General features: G+C 41.9%; 2 protein-coding genes across 4 annotated transcripts in view; both read left to right on the forward strand.

Annotated features, from left to right (window-relative positions):
• The first annotated feature begins 4,095 nt into the window (after nucleotides 1-4,095).
• LOC110971333 (cytochrome P450 2F2-like) lies at nucleotides 4,096-13,333 on the forward strand. 2 transcript variants are annotated; one of them, XM_022221681.2, is made up of 11 exons: nucleotides 4,098-4,477; nucleotides 5,502-5,664; nucleotides 7,043-7,195; nucleotides 7,316-7,476; nucleotides 7,809-7,877; nucleotides 8,029-8,133; nucleotides 8,367-8,502; nucleotides 8,853-8,938; nucleotides 10,811-10,912; nucleotides 11,010-11,151; nucleotides 11,253-13,333. In XM_022221681.2, exons 1-11 carry the CDS (start codon nucleotides 4,316-4,318, stop codon nucleotides 11,435-11,437), a joined length of 1,464 nt encoding a protein of 487 aa, XP_022077373.1. In that variant the 5' UTR covers nucleotides 4,098-4,315; the 3' UTR covers nucleotides 11,438-13,333. The 2 variants fall into 2 exon arrangements, with proteins under 2 accessions (XP_051807654.1, XP_022077373.1); XM_051951694.1 differs by lacking the exon at nucleotides 8,029-8,133 and having other exon boundaries at nucleotides 4,096-4,477.
• Nucleotides 13,334-19,121: 5,788 nt separating this feature from the next.
• LOC110946415 (cytochrome P450 2F2-like) overlaps nucleotides 19,122-21,716 on the forward strand; it is a 61,100-nt gene continuing 58,505 nt past the window's right edge. The window contains exons 1-2 of one of the 2 annotated variants that reach the window (XM_051951685.1): nucleotides 19,122-19,314; nucleotides 20,539-20,701. In XM_051951685.1, coding sequence (XP_051807645.1) covers nucleotides 19,153-19,314; nucleotides 20,539-20,701 — 325 coding nt within the window. In that variant the 5' untranslated portion in view covers nucleotides 19,122-19,152. The remainder of the gene's footprint in view (nucleotides 19,315-20,538; nucleotides 20,702-21,716) is intronic. The other variant, XM_051951683.1, reaches the window with a different exon arrangement.

A 21,716-nucleotide genomic window follows, 5' to 3' on the forward strand; every position in this document is an offset into this window, starting at 1 on the left:
GAAAAGGACAATCAGTAAAATTACACAAAAAAATCACGGAGTGAGAAAACGAACAAGATGAAACCAAAGATACAAAAAAGGCAGAGATGAAAGGTCTACTGTTGTACTTACCTGTCTTTAAGTGGACTTTGTTTCAAATAGCTCTCATGAAGACTTCTTTTGTGTTGAACCTCCCTCTGACACACCAAGAGCTTGTCTATAATGACAGTTAAATAATAACATAAAAATATTTAGCCAACAAAAAGACAACAACCAAAAAACAGCATTATAATTGACATATTTTTTCTGAAATTAGTAATTACAACTACAATTTCATCTTAAATGTACATGACATGCGAGGAAAAAAGAAGCTACATTCAGGGTGTGCAGAGTTTAATCACAGACTCTATATTCCATTCTCTACAAATCTGCCTCACTTTGTTTTGCACATGTTGACCTTTGTACCATAAACATTATACATACTTTCTTTTACCCTGTTTCTTCAGCAGTTGGTATTTTTGCACCACATTTCATGTTTAACATTGTCTACCAAAGTCATATGAGCAGATCCTAAGTTTTCTGTATCAAAAAGAGTGCACAAAATAAATATAGTAAAAAAAAACAGTTTTCTGTACATGCACTTTTTGACAGTACTAAACTCGACCTTATTGTTGTGGTAAAACACCTCATATGGCATTAACAAACCTCACAAATCAGTCTAGGCTAAACCAGCGTCCATAAAGGTCAGTTCAGGCAGTTAAGCTTATTGGATATGTGTCACTCAGAGGCAGCCCAAGAGGTTGAGGAAACGACATCACAGTGAATCATGCTGATAGGGTGCCAGTTCATGAGATGGAATCATGAACAATCTGAAGTATTCTGTAAACCATGGCAACACATTATTGACAGAGACATGTCCTTTCCAGACATGTGCAGTTGGTCTAGGGGTATGATTCTTGCTTAGGGTGTGAGAGGTTCTGGGTTCAAATCCTGGATGAGCCCTCCCTTTAACCCCTGAGTGATACAATAACCAAAATATGTGTTTGTATTTAATGCATCTTGAACAGAGCTGTCTTCTAAACAGGACTTGATTACTGTCAAAACTCGAATAACAAACCAGATTCTTACTGTCAGAATACAGAACACTGAAAGTAGATACTGAATTTAAACCTTACTTAAAGTTGGTGCCAGATTTAATGAGATGAAATAATTTCTATGGTATGAACAGCAACAGAGTTGAAGTAATCCTGTGACTCTGACCAGTGAAGACAAGTTTCAGCTCATCCTAAGCCTTCAACCAAAACTGAGCTAATGACAGAGCAACAGGTGCCTTGAGTTCTTCCAAACTTCTTCTGTTAAAAAAATCACTCCATTGTCACAGCCTAACACAAAGAAAACACCAGTATGATCAGAAAAACTAAAAAAATCCATTGAACAATAAGAGAAATAATGTTATTAAACCAAAGATACACAAAGAGGTAGAGATGAGGGTATACAACTGTACTCACCTGCATTTAAGAGGACTGTGTTTCAAATAGATCTCATGAGGACTCTGGCTTCTTCTGTTCTGAACGTCTCACTGACATCCCTATAGTTTGTCTATAATGACAATAAAAAAATCTGGGTAGGGGAATCCTTTAAAGTTTGATCTGGTGCTCCCCTGCTGATTCGTCACTTTGCATCCTTGTGCCAGATCTGGAAAGTGTCTTTGTTTGCAGTGCCTTGGTGTCTCAGCTCCACTGTGGCTGTGAAGGTGTCAGGGCAGGAATGGGACAGACAAAAGGTCTCGCATGCAAACACTTTATGTGAACTTTAACGGTATTAAAGAGTTCACTTTATGTGAACTTAACCCTTAAGCGACCAAGCTATTTTAGCGACTAAAATGACCGACTGGGGTCATTTATGACCCCACTATATTTTACACAGGAATACGTCCACTTTAGTGCCTCTTTTTGTACTTTCTTACCTATTCCACTCTACTGCATTTTAAGATGGATATTCTAAAATAACCTTCTGTAATTATTCATGGATTTTAATTATTTTTGACTCAGAGCTAAAGTAAAACCATATGAACAATTTGATGCATTGTAAGAACGCAATATTTATTTAGACACACTTTGTCTGCCACTTCTTTTAAAACTTTATTCCTTTTGTTTCCTCAATAGTAACTCAAAAGTACATAAAAACAAAATCTACACAAACATCTTGTCTGTATGTGTGCAATGTAACATGCAGAGAAGCTTTTAGATTAGGGGCGGCTGTGGCTCAGGTGGCAGAGCCGTTCGTCCAATGCAAGACACTTTACCCACCTTACCTCCAGTGCTGCCACTTACACAGTATGAATGTGTATGCTGTGTAATGTTGGTGGTGGTCAGAGGGGTTGTAGGAGTGGATTGGCAGCCAGTCAGTCTCCCCCAGGGCAGCTGTGGCTAAAAATGTAGGTCTGCCAGCTATAGTGCACTGCAAAACACTGAAATATAGCGATTAGAGGTAAACATAAATAAATAAAACTAAGGCCTACAGTAGTGAAAAACCTATACATCTTTCTGGGGTCAGACAAGTTTCCATTATCCTTGTCACACCAGTTGGCCGATCTCTACAAAAAACTATGAGCAGCTGTAGGACAAGTAGATTGACAAATTCATGATAGGAAACATTTTTCAGATAAAAGATATTAAAACGGCAAATATAATTATATGGCTGGGGTCATAAATGACCCCACTCGGTCGCTTCAGGGTTAAAGAGTATTAGTGTTTAATACATTGTGTACAGTTATATTACTGTGTGGTCTAACCCAGTTTGACTGGTGTCTTACTTTAACATTTTACCGGCTACACCGAAGTCCAGCCGTCGTCCACATGACCATAGACCGTATGCTGCAGACAGACTTTAGGATCATTACCGCCACCTACTGGGCTGAAGTGTTCATCAGTCTTACCGGTGTGCCACAAATTAGGGAACTGAGAAAGGTGCGATTAAATGCGTTAATTTATTTACCAAATTATTTTCGCCATAATTAATTAATCAAAATTAACACGTTAAAGTCCCAGTCCGAGTAAGTAGGTTAGTCTTTGTGGAAAATCAGAATTTCAATGCACTGATGATTTGTTATTGCTGCATATGACAATGAGGCCTTTGAATCTTTTGAATTCTACAACAGACTCCAATTCCGACTTCCCCTCACTTTCATTGGCTTCAAAAACACCCACACTGGCGCTATGCCACTGACCTCCTGCCGGGAGAAAACTCACTTCAGTCACATCAGGAAAGTCCCTCGCATAGTTTTCAGCCTCTGATCTGTGTATTATATTTTCATACAGCAAACAATAGCAGCCACAGCTTACTTCAAATTTGAGATGTGGATTTAAACTGAGTTCACAGTCCATTTACAGATTTTCTGGTCATGGTTTCTTTATGATATTGTGCAATACAATTATATAGGCTATATCTACCATCTTTGTGTGTTTTATTTAAAAAAAATTCAGTTTCCAAGACAGTAACACTTCTTTTTGACAATGTTGTTATATCATATTTCTGTCTACTGGTTTCTCTAACCTATTTGTATTTTCTATCTCTTCTCTTTCCCATTATTCCTCAAAGTTGGTCTTGATTTTGTATGCAACTTGTACCAATAGGAGACGATGGGATGGAATGCAAAACTTATCATGCAGCAAAAAAAAATGCAAGAAAATGCAAAACACCTGCTGAAATGCTACATTATTTTTACAGTATTTTGCATATGACAAACAAATTATTAGCTTTCTTCCACTCAACTAATAGGCTGCAGCATGAGCTGATATGGCTCCAAGGCAAACTTTGGATCTGATTTAGCCACAGATAAGGAGTATAAGCATGGAATGGAAGAAAATGATAGAGCCACAGAGAGATAACTTTGGTGGATTTTTGTTATTCTAGTAATGTGATAGCTGAACATTATGGATATATGTGAACAGACACACAACTACTGACTCTGGTCTCTTCATTAGTAGTCAGCTCAGCTATAACGCATGAAGGAAACTCAGTGTTTTGTTAACTGAGGCTGCCAGTGCTCCTAGGTGAGCATGCCAGCAATGTCTTTCAAAGAAGAGCTGAAACTTTCACTCTCCACTATCTCAACTATCCATTATCTGAAATCAAGCCACCATCTGAGTGAGTCCAATCCTGTCAGAACTTGTGCCTTGCAGTGTGTGTGTGACCTCTCTAGTTGATGTCCTCACTTAGCCTCAGTACAAAGAAGCAAAGTAAACAGCCAGAAGAGGCAGGGCTACGAGCTGAGCTGCCCTTTTATAGTAAATCAAGCAGCTAGCCTCTTCAGTGCAGTCCAGTCCTTTCTACCATGTTTCTTTCAGTTGTGCTGCTATGGCTCTGCATTTTCTTCATCATCCTTCAACTCAAATCCCGAAGGCCCAAGAACTTTCCACCGGGACCCTCGATCCTGCCCATACTGGGGAACCTTTTGCAGCTGAACCTCGAGAACCCCTTGAAGGACTTTGAGAGGGTAAGAAAAATGTTGCAATGAGTGATGGTGCTCTTTGAATGCCTTAAGCTGTTCATGAATTTATTTTTATTCGTACTTGAATATTGCTTGTCTACTTTCCTGACAGCAGCAGTTTACTTGTTGTGCCATTGCAGTTTCAGACCATGAATGCAACCTGTTACCTCTAAAATGAAACACCTGTGAAAGTCTTAGATTACTCTGCATCAGTACTGCATGCACACCATGTTGTCAGGTTAGAGCTGACTCCCTGCACACCTGGCACATATCCAACCAGTACTATGCCATACACATTGGGTGTTTTCTGACTTCTATTGTTGATAGGTCAATATTTGTGATGCGATTATTAGTTAAATGTGGTTGAAAGGGCTTAGCTCTGTGGCCCTCAGGGCATTGAAACAAATTACTTCTAACATCTCACTGCAACAGCAACTCTTATTTACAGAAACAATATCTTTGAGGATCCTGTAAGTCCCTGCTGTGATCTGAAGGCAGCACCTGGATGCATTTGCAGGATCTGATTTGAGAATGCATTGCCATTTTGCTACAGTAATACACCTTGTTGAATCATGTACACCACAAACACTTAGCATATACTGGATGGGTCAGTTTTGACTAAAAAAAAAAAGATAAAGTAAATATCTTATGGGATGTGCTTGCATGTTATATGACCATTTATTGTATATCTTGTAATACAATAGAATTAGGACTACAAAAGAATGTATTTGCAATAATAATTAATAATTGTCCTTTGTCTTAACATTTGCAACTTGACGGATTCACCTGTTGCAATATTTACACTTCATTTTCTTTATAACTGTCATTATTGTGTGCTACTCTTTCTAAATGATTTTAAATCTATCAGCAGTTGACACTGCTCTACTGTGTCTGTCTGTTCCCTTGCAGGACAATACCCACTGAACTAAACTAAAACAGAAAATATGTTTAGTCTTCTTTAGAAGTAATATCCATTTTAAGTTATAATACACATATCTCTTACACTAATATGCTTTCTTGTTTCTCTAAGCTGAGGAAGACTTATGGAAATGTCTACAGTTTGTTCCTCGGTCCCAGACCAGCTGTAGTCATCAGTGGATTGAAGGCCATGAAGGAAGCTATGGTGCTCAAGGGTGCTGATTTTGCCGGACGACCTCAAGACATGTTTGTTAATGATGTCCTGGAGAATAAAGGTAAAGCAGACAGTATATGATCAAGTTTAAGTCACATATTTTGTTTTTGATTCAGAGATAAGATAGAAACCAGTCCAACTGGATAAACTATGGTCATGGTGCACTTACAGCTTCATCGCTATTATTATCTCAGTGAACTGAAGTGTACACAAGGCAAAAGTGTTTTCACACACTATGGATAAGAAACATGCTGCAGCAAGCTGGGAAATGTTGAAAAAGGATAAATAAGCACCTGGCGTGTCTTTGTAGAAGACATACACAGCATGCAAAGAAACAATAATATATGTCAGATATAAATTAACAACTCATCACAAAGAATTAGGAAAGAAAACAAAGGTAAAGGTTAAAGTCAAGATTGAACTCGCCAATGATTTGTCTTCTTGGAAAACCAGCTGCTTGATTAATGTTCAGCAGGGCTACATCAAGTTTGAACCATTTTTTTCTTCAAAGACACAGTGTTCCATGTTAGCCTCTGCAGCTGTAACACTTCAGCTCAAAGAGGACCCAAATACCTTTAACGGGTTCACCATACAAAAACAGGCAGGTAAACAAACACAGGGAGCAAGCTGAAGTGAAATCAGCTGTACAGGCATTAAATTACATGCACAGAAGAGCTGAGAAACTAAATGCTAGAAAGCTAGAAAGGAACACTGAGAACCTCTGGTGGGTGGAAAGCAATTAATTCCATTTCTTTTTACATGTTCTCATAAAATGAGATTGCTTCACATGCATATTGTTTTTTCTTGTACCTACATATGTTGCTAAATTATTGCTATGTGTGCATACAATACTGGTTGGCATGAAGTGTTCACAAATAGGAACAAATGGCACATCATGTTACATGACACCTCACTATTGCGTCTAAATGGAGATAAAAATCTTTAGCTGAGGTTCAGGAGCAGGACCACACCTCAATCACTCCCCTCCCTGTTTTACGTCTATACATACCATTCTGCCCTTCCCACTTGTTTGTTCTCATGCCCCAGCCTCCCTCCCGTTACTGCTGCCTCTTCTTCCTCTCTCTTCCTTCTCCTTGTGGGTCCTCCGGCCACTGTTAATCCCTCAGTCATCACCAATGCAGTGCTCATTGCATCCACCAAACAATCAAACTTCAAGTTGATGGTGTGGTCCTAGCTAGTAAGCTGCTACTTCATGTGCACGGTATCTATTAATGTACTCATCTGAGTAGTTTTGCTGTAACACATCTGATACAGCAATGTCTCAGCATATACATAAAGAAAATATATATTGAATGACAGTGAAAATATAATGAAATGGGAGGTAGATGTGCGTTGGAGCAGAGCAAAGACAGTCATGCAATGAGAAAATGTTGCATCAAATCATTCTTGAGCTCTTTGTGTTGCTGTACCTGTTGTAGGAGTGATTTTGGCAGATTATGGTCCTCGCTGGAGGGAACATCGTCGCTTTGCTCTGACGACTCTGAGGAACTTTGGTCTGGGGAAGAAATCAATGGAGGAGAAAATTCATGACGAGATTCAATACATTGTAAAAAGGCTGGACAAAAGCATTGGTATGTCATGTGTGGGTGCACAAAACAGATTATTTTTTGTGCTTTAGTTTCTGTAATGTTCTTTTGTGTTCTTGTACAATCCTGTGCCATAAGCCAGTTTCTACTATGTCTTCTTTACAGGTAAAACTATGAGTCCTCAAGTCATGTTCCATAATGCTGCCTCCAACATCATCTGCCAGGTTCTGTTTGGTACGCGATATGAGTATGATGATAAGTTCATTACAGAGATGATTCGCTGCTTCACTGAGAATGCTAAGATAGCCAATGGACCGTGGGCAATGGTGAGTTGAAGTATGAGGTAATAAGCCCGACAGAAATCTCACCAAGACTAGAATTCTTCTGCCATTTTAGCTCCTTTGTGAGGCTGTTTCAGCCAGATGCTTAGTTTAGCATGTTAGCCATGCTAACTTTAACCAGCTAGCACTGAACAAGAAGTACTAGTCAGCTTGGTCTCTTCTTCCAATTTAACTGAAATACTTTATCCTGTGGACCCTCCACACTGGAGGGCTGAATCCTGTCCAAGCTGACAAAGGGCAAAAGGCCAGGTATATCCCGAATAGTGAATCAGTCCATCACAGTCAAATAAGCTACAAATGTTTACCTTTCTTCACAGCTGTATGACTCTCTTCCCTTTATTCGCCACCTGCCATTACCCTTCCGCAAGGCTTTTGACAATTGTACGGTAAGGTTAAAAGCAACTAACAACATATACTGTATATATATGACAAATAGTCAACACACATAGCATGTGTCTTTCCACACACATACTGTATACTAGTGAAAAGACAAATGTGAATTCATACAACTTGTGAATGAGAGTTTGGGTTTTTTAGACTTGCCAGGATCTTGTACTTAATTTGGTGAGTGAGCACAAGAAGACCAGAGTCCCTGGAGAGCCTCGAGACTTTCTTGACTGCTACCTGGATGAACTGGATAAGGTGCGCAAGTGTATAAAAAAAAGAGTCAGGTCACTGTCTTGGATAATACAATGCGCATGGATATGGGTGCAAGGATACAGTATATCAATTAAAACTTTAAAAATGACACAGCTGTGACACATTTAGTGTACAAATACGCACTTTTTACCTCCCACAGTATCTCTCAGTACAGTATAATTGCATTTTTACTTTGCATGCATTGATCTAACAAAGATTACTCTCCTGTTTTTTAGAAAGCAGAGGATTCTTCATTTTCAGAAGACAAACTCATTATGTACACTCTCGATCTTCACTTTGCTGGGACTGACACGACCTCCAACACCCTGCTAACTGGTTTTCTGTACCTGCTGAAGTACCCACACATACAAGGTACATCTGCACATGCATGCAGTGTTTTGTCTGTTCCTCTGATTTAGACATCAATGAATGGGATATGTGTAGAAAATAATTGATAACATTAGAGGAAACACTTCATCTAGGTGTGCCACAAAGCTATGCATCCATGTTAGCATGCACTATGCAAGGACTCTCCATGAAAAGCTGCCATTATTACAGCTCATTTGTTTTGCTTTTGGTTTGAAAATATTTTTAGTTCACAACCATATCTATCACTATTCTCCTCTCAATACATAAAAGCTTGATTTTTCATTGACTCGCAGCCATTTTTTTTATTGTGTTTTATTACTTGGTGTAACTTCTGATGATATCTTCCCCCTTAGAACGATGTCAGCAGGAGATTGATGAGGTGTTGGGAGGGAAGAGTCAGGCCAGTTATGATGACAGAAACAACATGCCTTACATGCAGGTACAGTAAATAATGAGGCAGGTGTGGCATGTCAAGTTAAGACATCATTCACAAAAGTAGCAGTAAATCAGATTCAGAGAGCATTGGTGTCTTATTGGGTCCTTGCTGCTCGGTTTTTATCCTGTTCATGTTAGAGGCCCTTTTGTATATGTAGCCTGGCAAAACGAAAACTGCAGAGGACACAGAAATAAAATTTGGGTTCTTTAATCTGGACAAAATTAATTGGGGTTATTCAATGGATAAAAGAATTAAATAATAAATGAAACAACTTGCAAGACTGACTTGCTGCATTTCACACAAAACTGCAATCCAATAGGAATTTCTGGTGCTACTCTGTGCACTCACAACAGATCCTCCAAATAAAACTACACTGGTACACAGTCAAAATGAGACTGAATGCTAACAAAACAAAAGTACATACAAAAAAAAACTGTAGTGGCTCCCACCTTTATAACAGAGCACACAAACATATTATTAGCATCTTTAACATTCTCACATACTGTATGGAACGTTACAGGTACAAGCATAGTTATATACACATCAAGTTTCCTACCAACAATGTAGGCTTTCACAACACTGGATTTAATGGACAGACGCGGGCTCTAGCCTAGCAGCTCCTAGCAGTCTTCTTGTTTCTAACAACATTGAATCAGTACAGTCTTATTAGTTGACAAAACAGCAGCATATACATCCATCAAACCTTTATGAATGCATATGGCTGAATATTTCATATAAGAAACACACATTTATGGTTTATTTACCTTGGAAAAGCGGAGATAACAATGCCAGTCAAACTGTGTGTGTTGCATTCAGGAAGGAGAGAGAGAGCTTCCTGATTCTCATGGTCTCTTATGGAGCCCCAAAATATCACGTTGTCATCCTAAGTAGTTTAAATCAATCCACTGGACTTTAAGAAAGTTCCTTGAAGACGTTTCACCTCTCATCCAAGAGGCTTCTTCAGTTCTGGTGGTGGTTGGTGTTGCCTCAGCTTTTAAACCTCTGTGAGGTGTGTCCACGGCTATTATTACAAAGACCAATACCTAAACTCTTCTGACTACTCAACGATGGTCGTTGTATCGGTGGGGGTCGTTGAAATGCACAGATGTCACTGAGCCCTCGTGTGCTAATGGTGGTCATTAGCATGAGTCTGCTGAGTAGTTCTTTTGGGGAGTTTTGAAAGGACCTGATTGTAAATTGGCGAAAGATGATGTCGCAGTCCACCCCCCCCCACCCAAACCCCCCCCCCCCCCCCCCCCCCCCCCCGTTCAGAGATGGCTTCTCTACTTTGACATGGATGGCTTCTTTCACTCCTCTCTCAAACCATCTGTCCTCCCTGTCCAAAATCTGAACATTGGTGTCCTGAAACGAGTGTCCTTCTTCCTTAAGGTGAAGGAAGACTGCCGAATCCTGTCCTGAGGAATTGGCTCTCCTGTGTTGAGCCTCTGAAGAAGCCTCTTGGATGAGAGGTGAAATGTCTTCAAGGAACTTTCTTAAAGTCCAGTGGACTGATTTAAACTACTTTGGATAACCATGACCTGGATGAATGAGAACCTACACAGACATCTCACGTTGTCATGTCACAAGGGTTACCCCAAAAATAACAAGAGTGCCCTCTGGTGGCGTTTTGTGTAAATAGCGCTTCATTTTCCACCCAGTTACATATAAGCATATCATATCATCAAATACATGTAGTTCATTTGATTTGAAGCTCCACTGTATTCACTCTTTAAATAATATCTATCATGGTCTTTTGATGCTTGCAGCAGCTTTACTTATCTGTGATTTCGTAGCTGAGTTTCTGAGAGCCTGCATTCTTTTCCTTCTGCAGCAGGTCAAATGCATATGAAAATGTTGAAATCTCTCTTCATACAGGCTGTGATACATGAGATACAAAGGATGTCCAACACTGTTCCACTCAGCGTCTTCCATAGCACGACTAAAGACACAGAGCTCATGGGATATTCTATTCCAAAGGTAAGAGGCAACTGGTTGAACAGGTTTTGGCAACAGAAACAATAGAGTTAAGAGAGTCCATTATAACCTTTGTTCTTTTGGTTCATTTTCTCCTCAGGGTACGATTATCATCCAGAACCTGACCTCAGTGCTGAATGAGGAGGGTCACTGGAAATACCCTCATGAATTCAACCCTGAAAACTTCCTCAATGACCAGGGAGAGTTTGTTAAATCAGAGGCTTTCATGCCTTTCTCTGCAGGTACAAGAGCATAAAAACTGTATCACACTTGGAGTGGCAGGCAGATAGGGTGAATCAGTCAAATTGCTGTAGATGACTTTGAGGTGCTTTTTATTCCTCAGGTCCTCGGATGTGTCTCGGAGAGGGTCTGGCTCGTATGGAGCTCTTCCTCATCATGGTGACTCTGCTGAGGAAGTTTAAGTTCATCTGGCCGGAAGATGCAGGAGAGCCAGACTTCACTCCACTCTTTGGGTCTACGTTGACTCCCAAACCTTATCGCATGAAGGTCCAGCTCAGTTCATCATAGTGAACAGGATGTGCAGCAGAAACAGTGCAGACTAACTGAGATCAGCACAAACTCCCAGATGAACATTAATTTACCGTAATAAAAGTAATGGAGGCAGTATTGTGTAACATTCCATAGCAATTATAGCGCCTATAAAAAGTGTTGCCCCATCTTGGAAGTTTTCCCCTTAAATTGCTTTTCAACAATATATCATAGTTAATTTGACTTTCTTGACAAGAATGTACATAAATAGATTCTTTCATGTTAGAGTGAAAATACATTTCTACAAAATCGTGCCGCTTAAAAAAAAATCAAACATAATCCCCCTTCAAATCAGTATTTAACAGATACATCTTTGGCAACAATTACAGCATTCAGCCTGTGTGGATAGATCTCAGTCAACCTCTCTACATTGCAGTTTTACCCCATCCTTCTTTGCAAAACTGCTCAAGCTATGTCAGATTGCATGAGTGAACAGCTCTTTTTAAGTCCAGCAACAAATTCTCAATTTGATCAAGGTCTGGGCCTTGACTTGGCCACACCTTGTTGTCTTTAACCAGTTTGCTTTGATTGTATGCTTCGGATCATTGTCTTGCTGAAAAACAAATCTCACAAGTTGTGAATCCCTTGCAGACTGCAGCAGGTTGTCCTTCAGGATTTTCCTGTACTTTCCTGCATTCATTCCAGGTCCTGATGCCGAGAAGCATTCTCACAACATGATGCTGCCACCACCATGCTCTACAGTGGGGGTGGTGTGTTTGTAATGATGTGTAATGCTTGGTGTCCAAAAAATATAGCGTGTAGTCTGGTTGGCAAAATTTTTGTCTCATAAGACCAAAGAAATATCTTCCAGTTCAGAGTTTGCTCCATGCCTTCTGGCAAACTGTAATTGTAGCAATTATTAGCATTTCTCATCAATGACCTACCATAAAGGTTTGACTGGAGAAGAAAAGGCAACAAATGCTATATGTACAGTGAGGGTTGTAACTCCTTTAGAGGAGTCATATGTGTCTTGGTGGCCTCCCTCACTGGTCTCTTTCTTGTACAGTCACTCAGTTTTCAAGGACAGCATGTTCTACTCAGACTAACGCATTACCTGTACTCCAAGGGATATCCAGTGGTCTTTTCATGAAGAGTTGCTTCAAGTGTTCTTTTGTCTTCTTGGTGTTTTTACAGAGAGAAATACTGATTCACTAGTGACTGACAGATACAGGTGTCATTATACTACAGTCACTTGAGAAACATTGACTGCACTCAGATGATCATAATTTCACTGATTATGGGACTTTTAGAACCCAGTTGGTTGGATTTGTCACTTGGAGTCACTTTAAAGGGAGTTAATACTAACACAATCACTTCTTCTAAATTTTTAATGAATCAACATTATTTTGTCTGTTTTCACTTTAACATGACATGATATTCTTAGACATTCTTGTCAAAAAAGGCCAAATTAAACTGAACACGATTTATTGCTGAAAAGGGAATAATTTTAACAGGCACTGTAATGGTATATATATAGTGAAAAATTTCAAAAGCTAGGGGAGCACACTTGTGCAAACCCAAAATCGATGAATAATGAGTCAGTCATTAGTCTTTTAATATACGTATACTGGTCAAAAACAGGATAGCCCAGATAACAGGATGACATATGATTCTCTTGTCCTGTTGAAAAACTTTTTAGGTGCGTTTTGAGGATAGGAAGCACTGATGCTGAGTTTGGTGCAAAAATGTTGCAGAGATATCATAGTATAGGGAATATTCGTCTTTGCCTTTTCTGCCGTATATATGAAACATTTATAGTAATACTTGTATGGAACTGATATGGTGGAGGTAATTCTTACTGATTGGTGATCTTTCATTTTAGTTTTGTGAGTAACATCTGAAATACATTTATAATAAACTGCAATATTACACAAATCTGCTTTCCCAGTTTGAATATACCTTTTTGTTGAATACAACAAACTGAACATGAAAGTCTCATGCCAGTCACTGATTAAACTAAAACAAAACACACCTCTGTGCATCACAATTACATATTCAGATGTCTATTTCCATCGAAATAATTCATAATGCCTGAGATATATCTCTTTGTCTAACTTTGTCGATGAATGTGCACATCTATCAAGTTTCCGCCTCTCTCTCCAGCCACTGCTCTGCTGGTCACTGCCCCTCAGCACACCAGCTCATCTACAACTATGCCTAAACACTACATAACTACTCCATCCTACACATTGACAAGTTGTAATATTAGACTTATTCACATGTGAAACTGTACAAGTAGACAGATATTTTTTCATGTATGAAATAGTGAAAGTCTGAATCTGTATTTCTGATGCTGTCATTAGCAAACTGTAGTTTCAAGGTGGAAATGCTCAGCCATGGAGTGGATTTATTTTACTCATGATAAGTCATACAGCATACAAAAAACAGCACATGGACATGCCAACAAAGTAACAGAGAGGCTTAATCATCAGGAAAAAAAAGAAACTGAACACAGGAGTGATCATTTCTGGAAATGGCAAGCTGTAGCCCTATGTAGATATTACATTAAAAATCAGCTGTTCCCTGCTAGAATACTCACTTACCACATTAACAATTTCTAGACTGTATTTCTGCCCAGTAGGCCCACCATCTACAAGGCAGGAAGTCGGGGTCGGGTGCTATATACACCGGGCAGTAGGCAGGAGCGGGCACCTGGGCTTGCCGCCCCCTGGTGGCGTAGACTAGCTCTGGGGACGTGGAACATCACCTCACTGGCGGGGAAGGAACCTGAGCTGGTGCGGGAGGTGGAGCGATACCGGCTAGATATAGTTGGGCTCACCTCCACGCGCAGCAAGGGTTCTGGAACCAGAATCCTGGAGAGGTGTTGAGGGGATGGGGGGTGGGGGTGGGACTCTGACTGTTGTCTGTGCGTATGCGTCGAACAGCAGATCAGAGTATTCGGCCTTCTTGGAGTCTCTGGGTGGTGTCCTGGAAGGGGTACCGCCCGGGGATTCCATAGTTCTCCTGGGAGACTTTAACGCTCACGTGGGCAACGATGGAGAAACCTGGAGGGGGGTCATTGGGAGGAACGGCCTGCCCGATCTGAACCCGAGTGGTGTTTTGTTATTGGACTTCTGTGCTAGTCATAGATTGTCCATAACAAACACCATGTTCAGCGATAAGGTTGCTCATAAGTGTACTTGGTACCAGAGCACCTTAGGCCAGAGGTCGATGATCGACTTTATAGTCGTATCGTCAGACCTGCAGCCGTATGTTTTGGACACTCGGGTGAAGAGAGGTGCAGAGCTGTTAACTGATTACCACCTGGTGGTGAGTTGGATCCGATGGTGGGGAAGACTGCCGGACAGACCTGGTAAACCCAAACGTGTAGTGCGGGTGAACTGGGAACGTCTGGCGGAGGACCCCGTCCATAGGGTTTTCAACTCCCACCTCCGGAAGAGTTTCTCCTGCATCCCGGGTCAGGTTGGGGACGTGGATTCTGAGTGGTCCATGTTCAAAGCCTCGATTGCAGAACCAGCTGCTAGGAGCTGTGGTGTGAAGGTCACTGGTACCTGTCGCGGCGGCAATCCAAAGACCCGCTGGTGGACACCGGCGAGGAGGGAGGCCGTCAGGCTGAAAAAGGAGACTTTTCGAGCCTGGTTGGCTTGGGGGTCTCCCGAAGCAGCTGACAGGTACTGGCTGGCCAAAAGGGCAGCAGCTGTGGCGGTTGTGGAAGCTACAACTCGGGTGTGGGAGGAGTTCGAGGAGGCCATGGAGAAGGACTTTCGGTCGGCCTTGAGGAAGTTCTGGCAAACCGTTCGACGCCTCAGGAAGGGGAGGCAGGGCTTCGCTCAGCCTGTGTACAGTCGGGGTGGAGAACTGTTGACCCGTACTGGGGATATCGTTGAGCAGTGGAAAGAGCACTTCGAGGAACTCCTGAACCCAGTAAACACGTCCTCTATGGAGGAGGCAGAGCCTGAAGACTCGGGGGGGATCTTCGTCCATATCCGTGGCAGAGGTCGCCGAGGTAGTAAAGAAGGTCCTCGGTGGCAAGGCGCCAGGTGTGGACGAGATTCGCCCTGAGATGCTGAAAGCTCTGGACATTGTTGGACTGTCTTGGTTGACACGTCCATACAATGTCGCGTGGGCATTGGGTACAGTACCTGTGGAGTGGCAGACCAGGGTGGTGGTCCCTATTTTTAAAAAGGGGGACTGGAGAGTGTGTGCAAACTACCGTGGTATCACACTTCTCAGCCTCCCCGGGAAAGTTTACTCTAGAGTGCTGGAAGGGAGGATCCGACCAATAGTCGAACCTTAGATTGAGGAGGAGCAATGCGGATTCCGTCCCGGTCGTGGAACAGCGGACCAGCTCTTTACCCTTGTGGAGCTACTGAGGGTAGTCATGGGAGTATGACCTGCCAGTCTACATGTGTTCTGTGGATCTGGAGAAGGCCTATGACCGTGTCCCCCGAGGGGCTTTGTGGGGGGCACTGCGGGAGTATGGGGTCCCAGGCTCGTTGCTACGAGCCGTTCGGTCCCTATATAACCAAAGTGAGAGCTGTGTCCGGATACTCGGCACTAAGTCAGACATGTTTCCGGTGGGTGTTGGACTCCGCCAGGGCTACCCCTTGTCTCCGATCCTGTTTGTAGTTTTCATGGACAGGATTTCAAGGTGCAGTCGTGGTGGGGAGGGTTTTCAGTTTGGGAGCCTCAGAATCGCATCTCTGCTTTTTGCGGATGATGTGGTTTTGTTGGTGTCCTCAGACCGTGACCTTCAGCACACACTGGAGCAGTTTGCAGCCGAGTGTGAAGCGGCAGGGATGCGGATCAGCACCTCCAAGTCCGAGGCCATGGTTCTCTGCCGGAAACCGGTGGATTGCTCCCTCTGGGTTGGAGGAGAGTTGCTTTCCCAAGTGAAGGAGTTTAATTATCTCGGGATCTTGTTCACGAGTGACGGGAAAATGGAGCGAGAGATGGACAGGCAGATTGGTGCGGCGTCAGCAGTAATGCGGGCGTTGTACCGAACCGTTGTGGTGAAGAGGGAGCTGAGCCGTAAAGCGAAGCTCTCGATTTACCAGTCCATCTACGTTCCAACCCTCACCTATGGTCATGAGCTTTGGGTAGTGACCGAAAGAACAAGATCGCGGATACAAGCGGCCAAAATGAGCTTCCTCCGTACGGTGGCTGGGCTCAGCCTTAGAGATAAGGTGAGGGGCTCAGACATCCGGAGGGAGCTCGGAGTAGAGCCGCTGCTCCTTCGCATCGAAAGGAGCCAGTTGAGGTGGTTTGGCCTTCTGTATCGGCTGCCTCCAGGGAGACTTCCTTTGGAGGTTTTCCAAGCACGTCTGTCTGGGAGGAGACCCCGGGGCAGACCCACAACTCGCTGGAGGGATTATATATCTCGTCTGGCCTGGGAACGCCTCGGGATCCCCAAGGAAGAACTGGAAAGCGTCACTGGGGGGAGGGATATCTGGAACGACCTGCTTCGCTTGCTGCCTCCGTGACCCGGCCCCGGATAAGCGGAAGAAAATGGATGGATGGATGGACTGTATTTCTGATTCATTTAATGTTATCTTCATTGAAAAAAATGCTTTTCTTTGAAAAATCAGGACATTTCTAAGTGACACTAGTTGAAAAAATTTCACTCTTGAATAAATACAGAGGATAATACAAAAGAAACGTGTCAGAGGATGGCTCAAAGGGGAGGGAGGGGTCTGTATGTAACTACCAAGGTGAATAATGGCTAATTTGCATATGGTTGCTAATCAGTGACCGAGGGTAAGGCAACAGAACAAAACGGTAATTGAATCAAAGAGTCTGGTAAGCAATTGCAAATAGCAAGGTGTGACAAGAAAAGGTAAGGGGAGGATCCGACAGACAGTGGCACAAAATAAAAGATAAAAGAATTGTGGATAACTGTTTGAAATGGAGTGACACATGACAGTATCTGTAGCAAAAGGTCTGGTATTTTCTTCACCACACCGAACTTTTGAACAATAGTGTATCTTCTTATTCCTAGAATTTCCCAAAACTTATTTGGTATTATAAGTGTATTTGATACACAGATACAAGATAATAGGTTGCAAAGCAAATGTTAGCAACAGGTAGTGACTCTCGGTATTTATTCACAAGGAAGAAACTGACAAGTCCACTGTTACTTTTAAAAATCAAACAAAACAGAGAAATAATGATTGAGGTTTGATATTATTCAGGTAATATAATAACTGAGCACTTTTGTCACGGCCGAGGGGGATATGTTTCTCAGATTAACGCCTTTAAAGTAGAATTAAATTGAATAGTTGGATTACGATTAAAACTGACAAAGCCACCTAGTAAGGGACGAGGACCCGTTTTAAAAGAGGTTCTTAACCCAGAGGTGAGCAGTGCATAACAGAGGATAAAAACATTTTTTTTCCATTCCAATAAATTTATTCATCTAAAAAAAATACACATTTAACAATAAAAAGTTAACAGACTAAAAGTTCTTAAAATAAAGTCACTAATGAATGGGTGACCACTGGACTCGTCATGCGGGGCCTTCTCTCTGACGGGGGTTGAGGGGAGCTTCTCCAGTCCTCCGGGGCCACGGCGCTGCGCCTCGCGATCATGCAGGCTCTGGAGCCTGGGAGAGAGAGAGGATCTGCCAGTGGGGGAAGTAATAAAAGGAGCCACGCGTATCCCTCCCGTGTGTGGCGACTCACCGGGTCTGGGCGGCGATATCCAAGCTGCCCAGTATGCCGCAAACACGCGTTGAGCACCGCCGTGCGTTCCAGACCTGGCCCCACTTTGTGGCTCCCGTGTGTCTCTCTCTCGCTCTTCGGTCGTCCTGTCTCTGTGCCGGTGCTGTGCGCCCTTGTCTCAGCCTAGTAGTCCGCCATGGTGCTCGTCATACACCGCCATTCACCGTCGCTTCTGCCCGGTTATCTATCGCGCTGCCGTTCCCCGCTGCTTCTGCCGCCACCGCACTGCCTGTCTGTCCGCGGCTCGCCATTGCGGCTCACCTCCGCTGCCGCGCTGCCCGTTCCTCCTCTCTCTGTCCTTTCCTCCCTGATTGTCTCTTTTATTTGCTGTCATTGGCCCAGGTTCAGTCCTGCGTAATCAACTGATTGGCACCAGGTGCGCTCAATCAATGTCCACAGTCTGTTCTGCTACACGCTGGCAGGTAGTGAGTCTGGCCTAAACTCATTAGAAACAAGGGAAAAAAAGGAATATGCAAAGAAAAACAGCACAACAAAACATGCAATTTAGGAAACCAACACAAGAATCAAGCAAATAATTTCACAACAAAATAAAAGAAAACCACACACCAAATAATCATGCAAATAAAGATAATCACAGTAAATAAAAAGGCCATATTCCCACACCTTACCAGGAATAATCACACAAATGTGGACTCTCCAGTAGTCAGCTCAGCTATTATGCACAGTGGCAACTCACAGAAGTTAGTGTTTTGTGGCTGCCAGTGTTACTGAGTGAGCACACCAACAATGTTGATGAATCAAAAGTTCAAGCACTTACAATTTGTTCCCTAAGATATTGCTTTGTCTGCATTAAACTTAAATCATTCTGCCAGCTCAGTGAATCAGATCCTGTAAGAGCTTGTCCCTCACAGTGTGTGTGTGAGCAAATGTTGATCACTTACCTTTAGTACAAAGAAACAAAGTACACCAGGAGAGGCAGGGCTACGAGCTGAGCTACCCTTTTATATTGGGTCTAACCAGCTAGCCTCCTCAGTGCAGTCCAACCTGTTCACCATGTTCCTTTCAGTGGTGCTGCTGTGGCTCTGCATTTTCTTCATCGTCCTTCAACTCAGATCCCGAAGGCCCAAGAACTTTCCACCGGGACCCACGATCCTACCCATAGTGGGGAACCTTTTGCAGCTGAATCTAGAGAACCCCTTGAAGGACTTTGAGAGGGTAAGAAAAATGTTTCAGTGAGTGAAGCTGCTCTTTCAGTGTCTTAAATTGTTAGAATCATTGATTGAAGCTCTTTAATTATATGTCTAAATGAGAAATACTTGCAGCCACTGTTGTGCTGTTCTTGACAGTGAAAGTTTCAGTGCTTTTTGTCAGTACACTTTGAGACCATGAACGAAGCCTCCAGTTTGTACTCTATCTGTGATTGTGTAACATATTGTCAGGTCAGAGTTGACTGCACACTTGGCATGCATCTAGACATTACTATTGGTCATAAACATTGGGTGCTTTCTTATTTCTTCTGTTGATAAGTTTGTGTTTGCCAGGTGATTATCATTTAAATGTGGTTAAAAGTTGTTCGCTATGTGTGCTCAATGCATTGAAAATTCACTTCAAACAGCCACAGCAACTCCTGTGTAGAGAAACAATGTGTTTGAGGATGATGTAAACTCCTGCATTAATCTGAGATCTGACAGCGTGATGTAACTAAAGACTAAATAAGTATAATTACAGGATGACCACTTTCTCCTTTTGCCAGCTTGCTGGTATTACCTGTTGTAACATTTTCTCTTCATTTTCCTAATATATCATTATTGTGTGTTACTCTTTCAAAAATAATTTTTAAATCTATCACCAGTTGACGCTTCTCTGCTGTGTCTGTCTTTGGTGTGTTTCCCGGCAGGACAAATTTCTTTCTTTCATTCTTTGGGACACTGCATAATAACGAACATAGAATCTCATAATAGCTTTCACAAGATTGACGTAAATAAGCCAGATTTAGCACAAGGCTAACTTCCATCCATTTCATCAAGTTACTGGTGCTGCAAATGCGTGCAGCTCTCTTGAAAAATGCTCCTGGATGCTACTGCTATCTGATGCTGCAGATATATAATAAACTCAAAGGAAATAGTCCTAAACAGCTGGAAGCAAGACACTTCAACTCCTGTTAACATCTTACGGTGGGGACAGTAAAAAAAAGTTATATTACATTCATTATTTGTCATTATTAGTCTCATTAATGTAAACTGTTGGCGTCTTTTGTTGTATACACATTTCATTTGGTAGACTTATAGATTTGAAATTGTAGAACAAAATGAGTGAGAAGGGTGTGTTGTGACATGACAGCGTAGTTCAGACTGGTGCTGTGTAGAAAGTGATCCATCACCAGGTCCGACCTACAGGCACGTATCTCTAACACTGATTTGTTCTGTTTTTCTTTCCCAGCTGAGGAAGACTTATGGGAATGTCTACAGTTTGTTCATCGGCCCCAGACCAGCTGTCCTCATCAATGGGTTGAAGGCCATGAAGGAGGCTATGGTGACGAAGGGTGCTGAGTTTGCTGGACGACCTCAGGACATGTTTACCAATGAAGTCACAGAAAATAAAGGTAGAGTAGACATAGTACAAATAGTGTACAATTGCATCTTTGTAGACAACATATAAAACATGTAAATTATCAACACAATACCCTGTAATGGAGGCTAATTAACAACTCCACACATATTTGAACTTGGGAAAACAAAGAAAGGTAAGGGTTAAAGTTGTATTCGGGCTGGTCGGATTCAATTTCATCCTCAGAACTCTGGGAGTCTTTCTGTAAAATCTGCTGCTTAAGCCACATTCAGCAGGCCTACATTATTTTCTGAGTCATTATTTCTTCAAAAACAGATCGCTCCCCTTTTCTGTTAATCAAAAGCAAAAAGCTGAATTTACCAACTAAGCAGGTTCACAGTACAAAAGGCAAGCAAACACAGGGTGCAAGTTAAAGTGAAATCAAGGGTATAAGCACACTTTAAACCAAATGCGAGGTAGATGAGAAACAGAAGGCTGGAAAGATGTGGCATGAGCACAGACAGTCTGGTAAAAAAAATATTGTGGAGAAGGAGAAAATAAGTAAGTTGAATGAGGAAGAAGAAGAGAAGGTCACTGAGGCCCTCTGGTGGCTGGAGGGAGAGATGCAAGGAACAAAAGACAAAAAAAGAAACGTGAAAGGTGTAAAGGGATTTATATTTTTTTAAAAACGAAGCAAGAGTCTGAGAGGCAAGTTTGATTTTTTAAAATGATTTTGAATGATATTTTTTGTTTAAGTTTATTAATGAAAGTAGCTCATTGTTCTGCACAACACCATTCAAGATAATACCACAGTGTGAAGGTACGTTAATACATTAGACAAAGGCCTCTGTTCTATTTAATGCAGCGTAGTTTAAACTGGGATTTGTTGGCCCAATACAGTGGCTACTTCACTTCACTCAAAAATTTCCCCAAGACAGACAAAAACAAAATCTGTCATCCTTGAACACTATCTGTTATCTTTCAACAAAAACATTACATTAACTGGTATTTTTAATAATATATATACCATTTATGAAAGTATTAACAGTTTTCAAACAAAAATCATGATT

This window comes from Acanthochromis polyacanthus, chromosome 8 (assembly GCF_021347895.1).
Source record: "Acanthochromis polyacanthus isolate Apoly-LR-REF ecotype Palm Island chromosome 8, KAUST_Apoly_ChrSc, whole genome shotgun sequence".
Classification (NCBI taxonomy): Eukaryota; Metazoa; Chordata; class Actinopteri; family Pomacentridae; genus Acanthochromis; species Acanthochromis polyacanthus.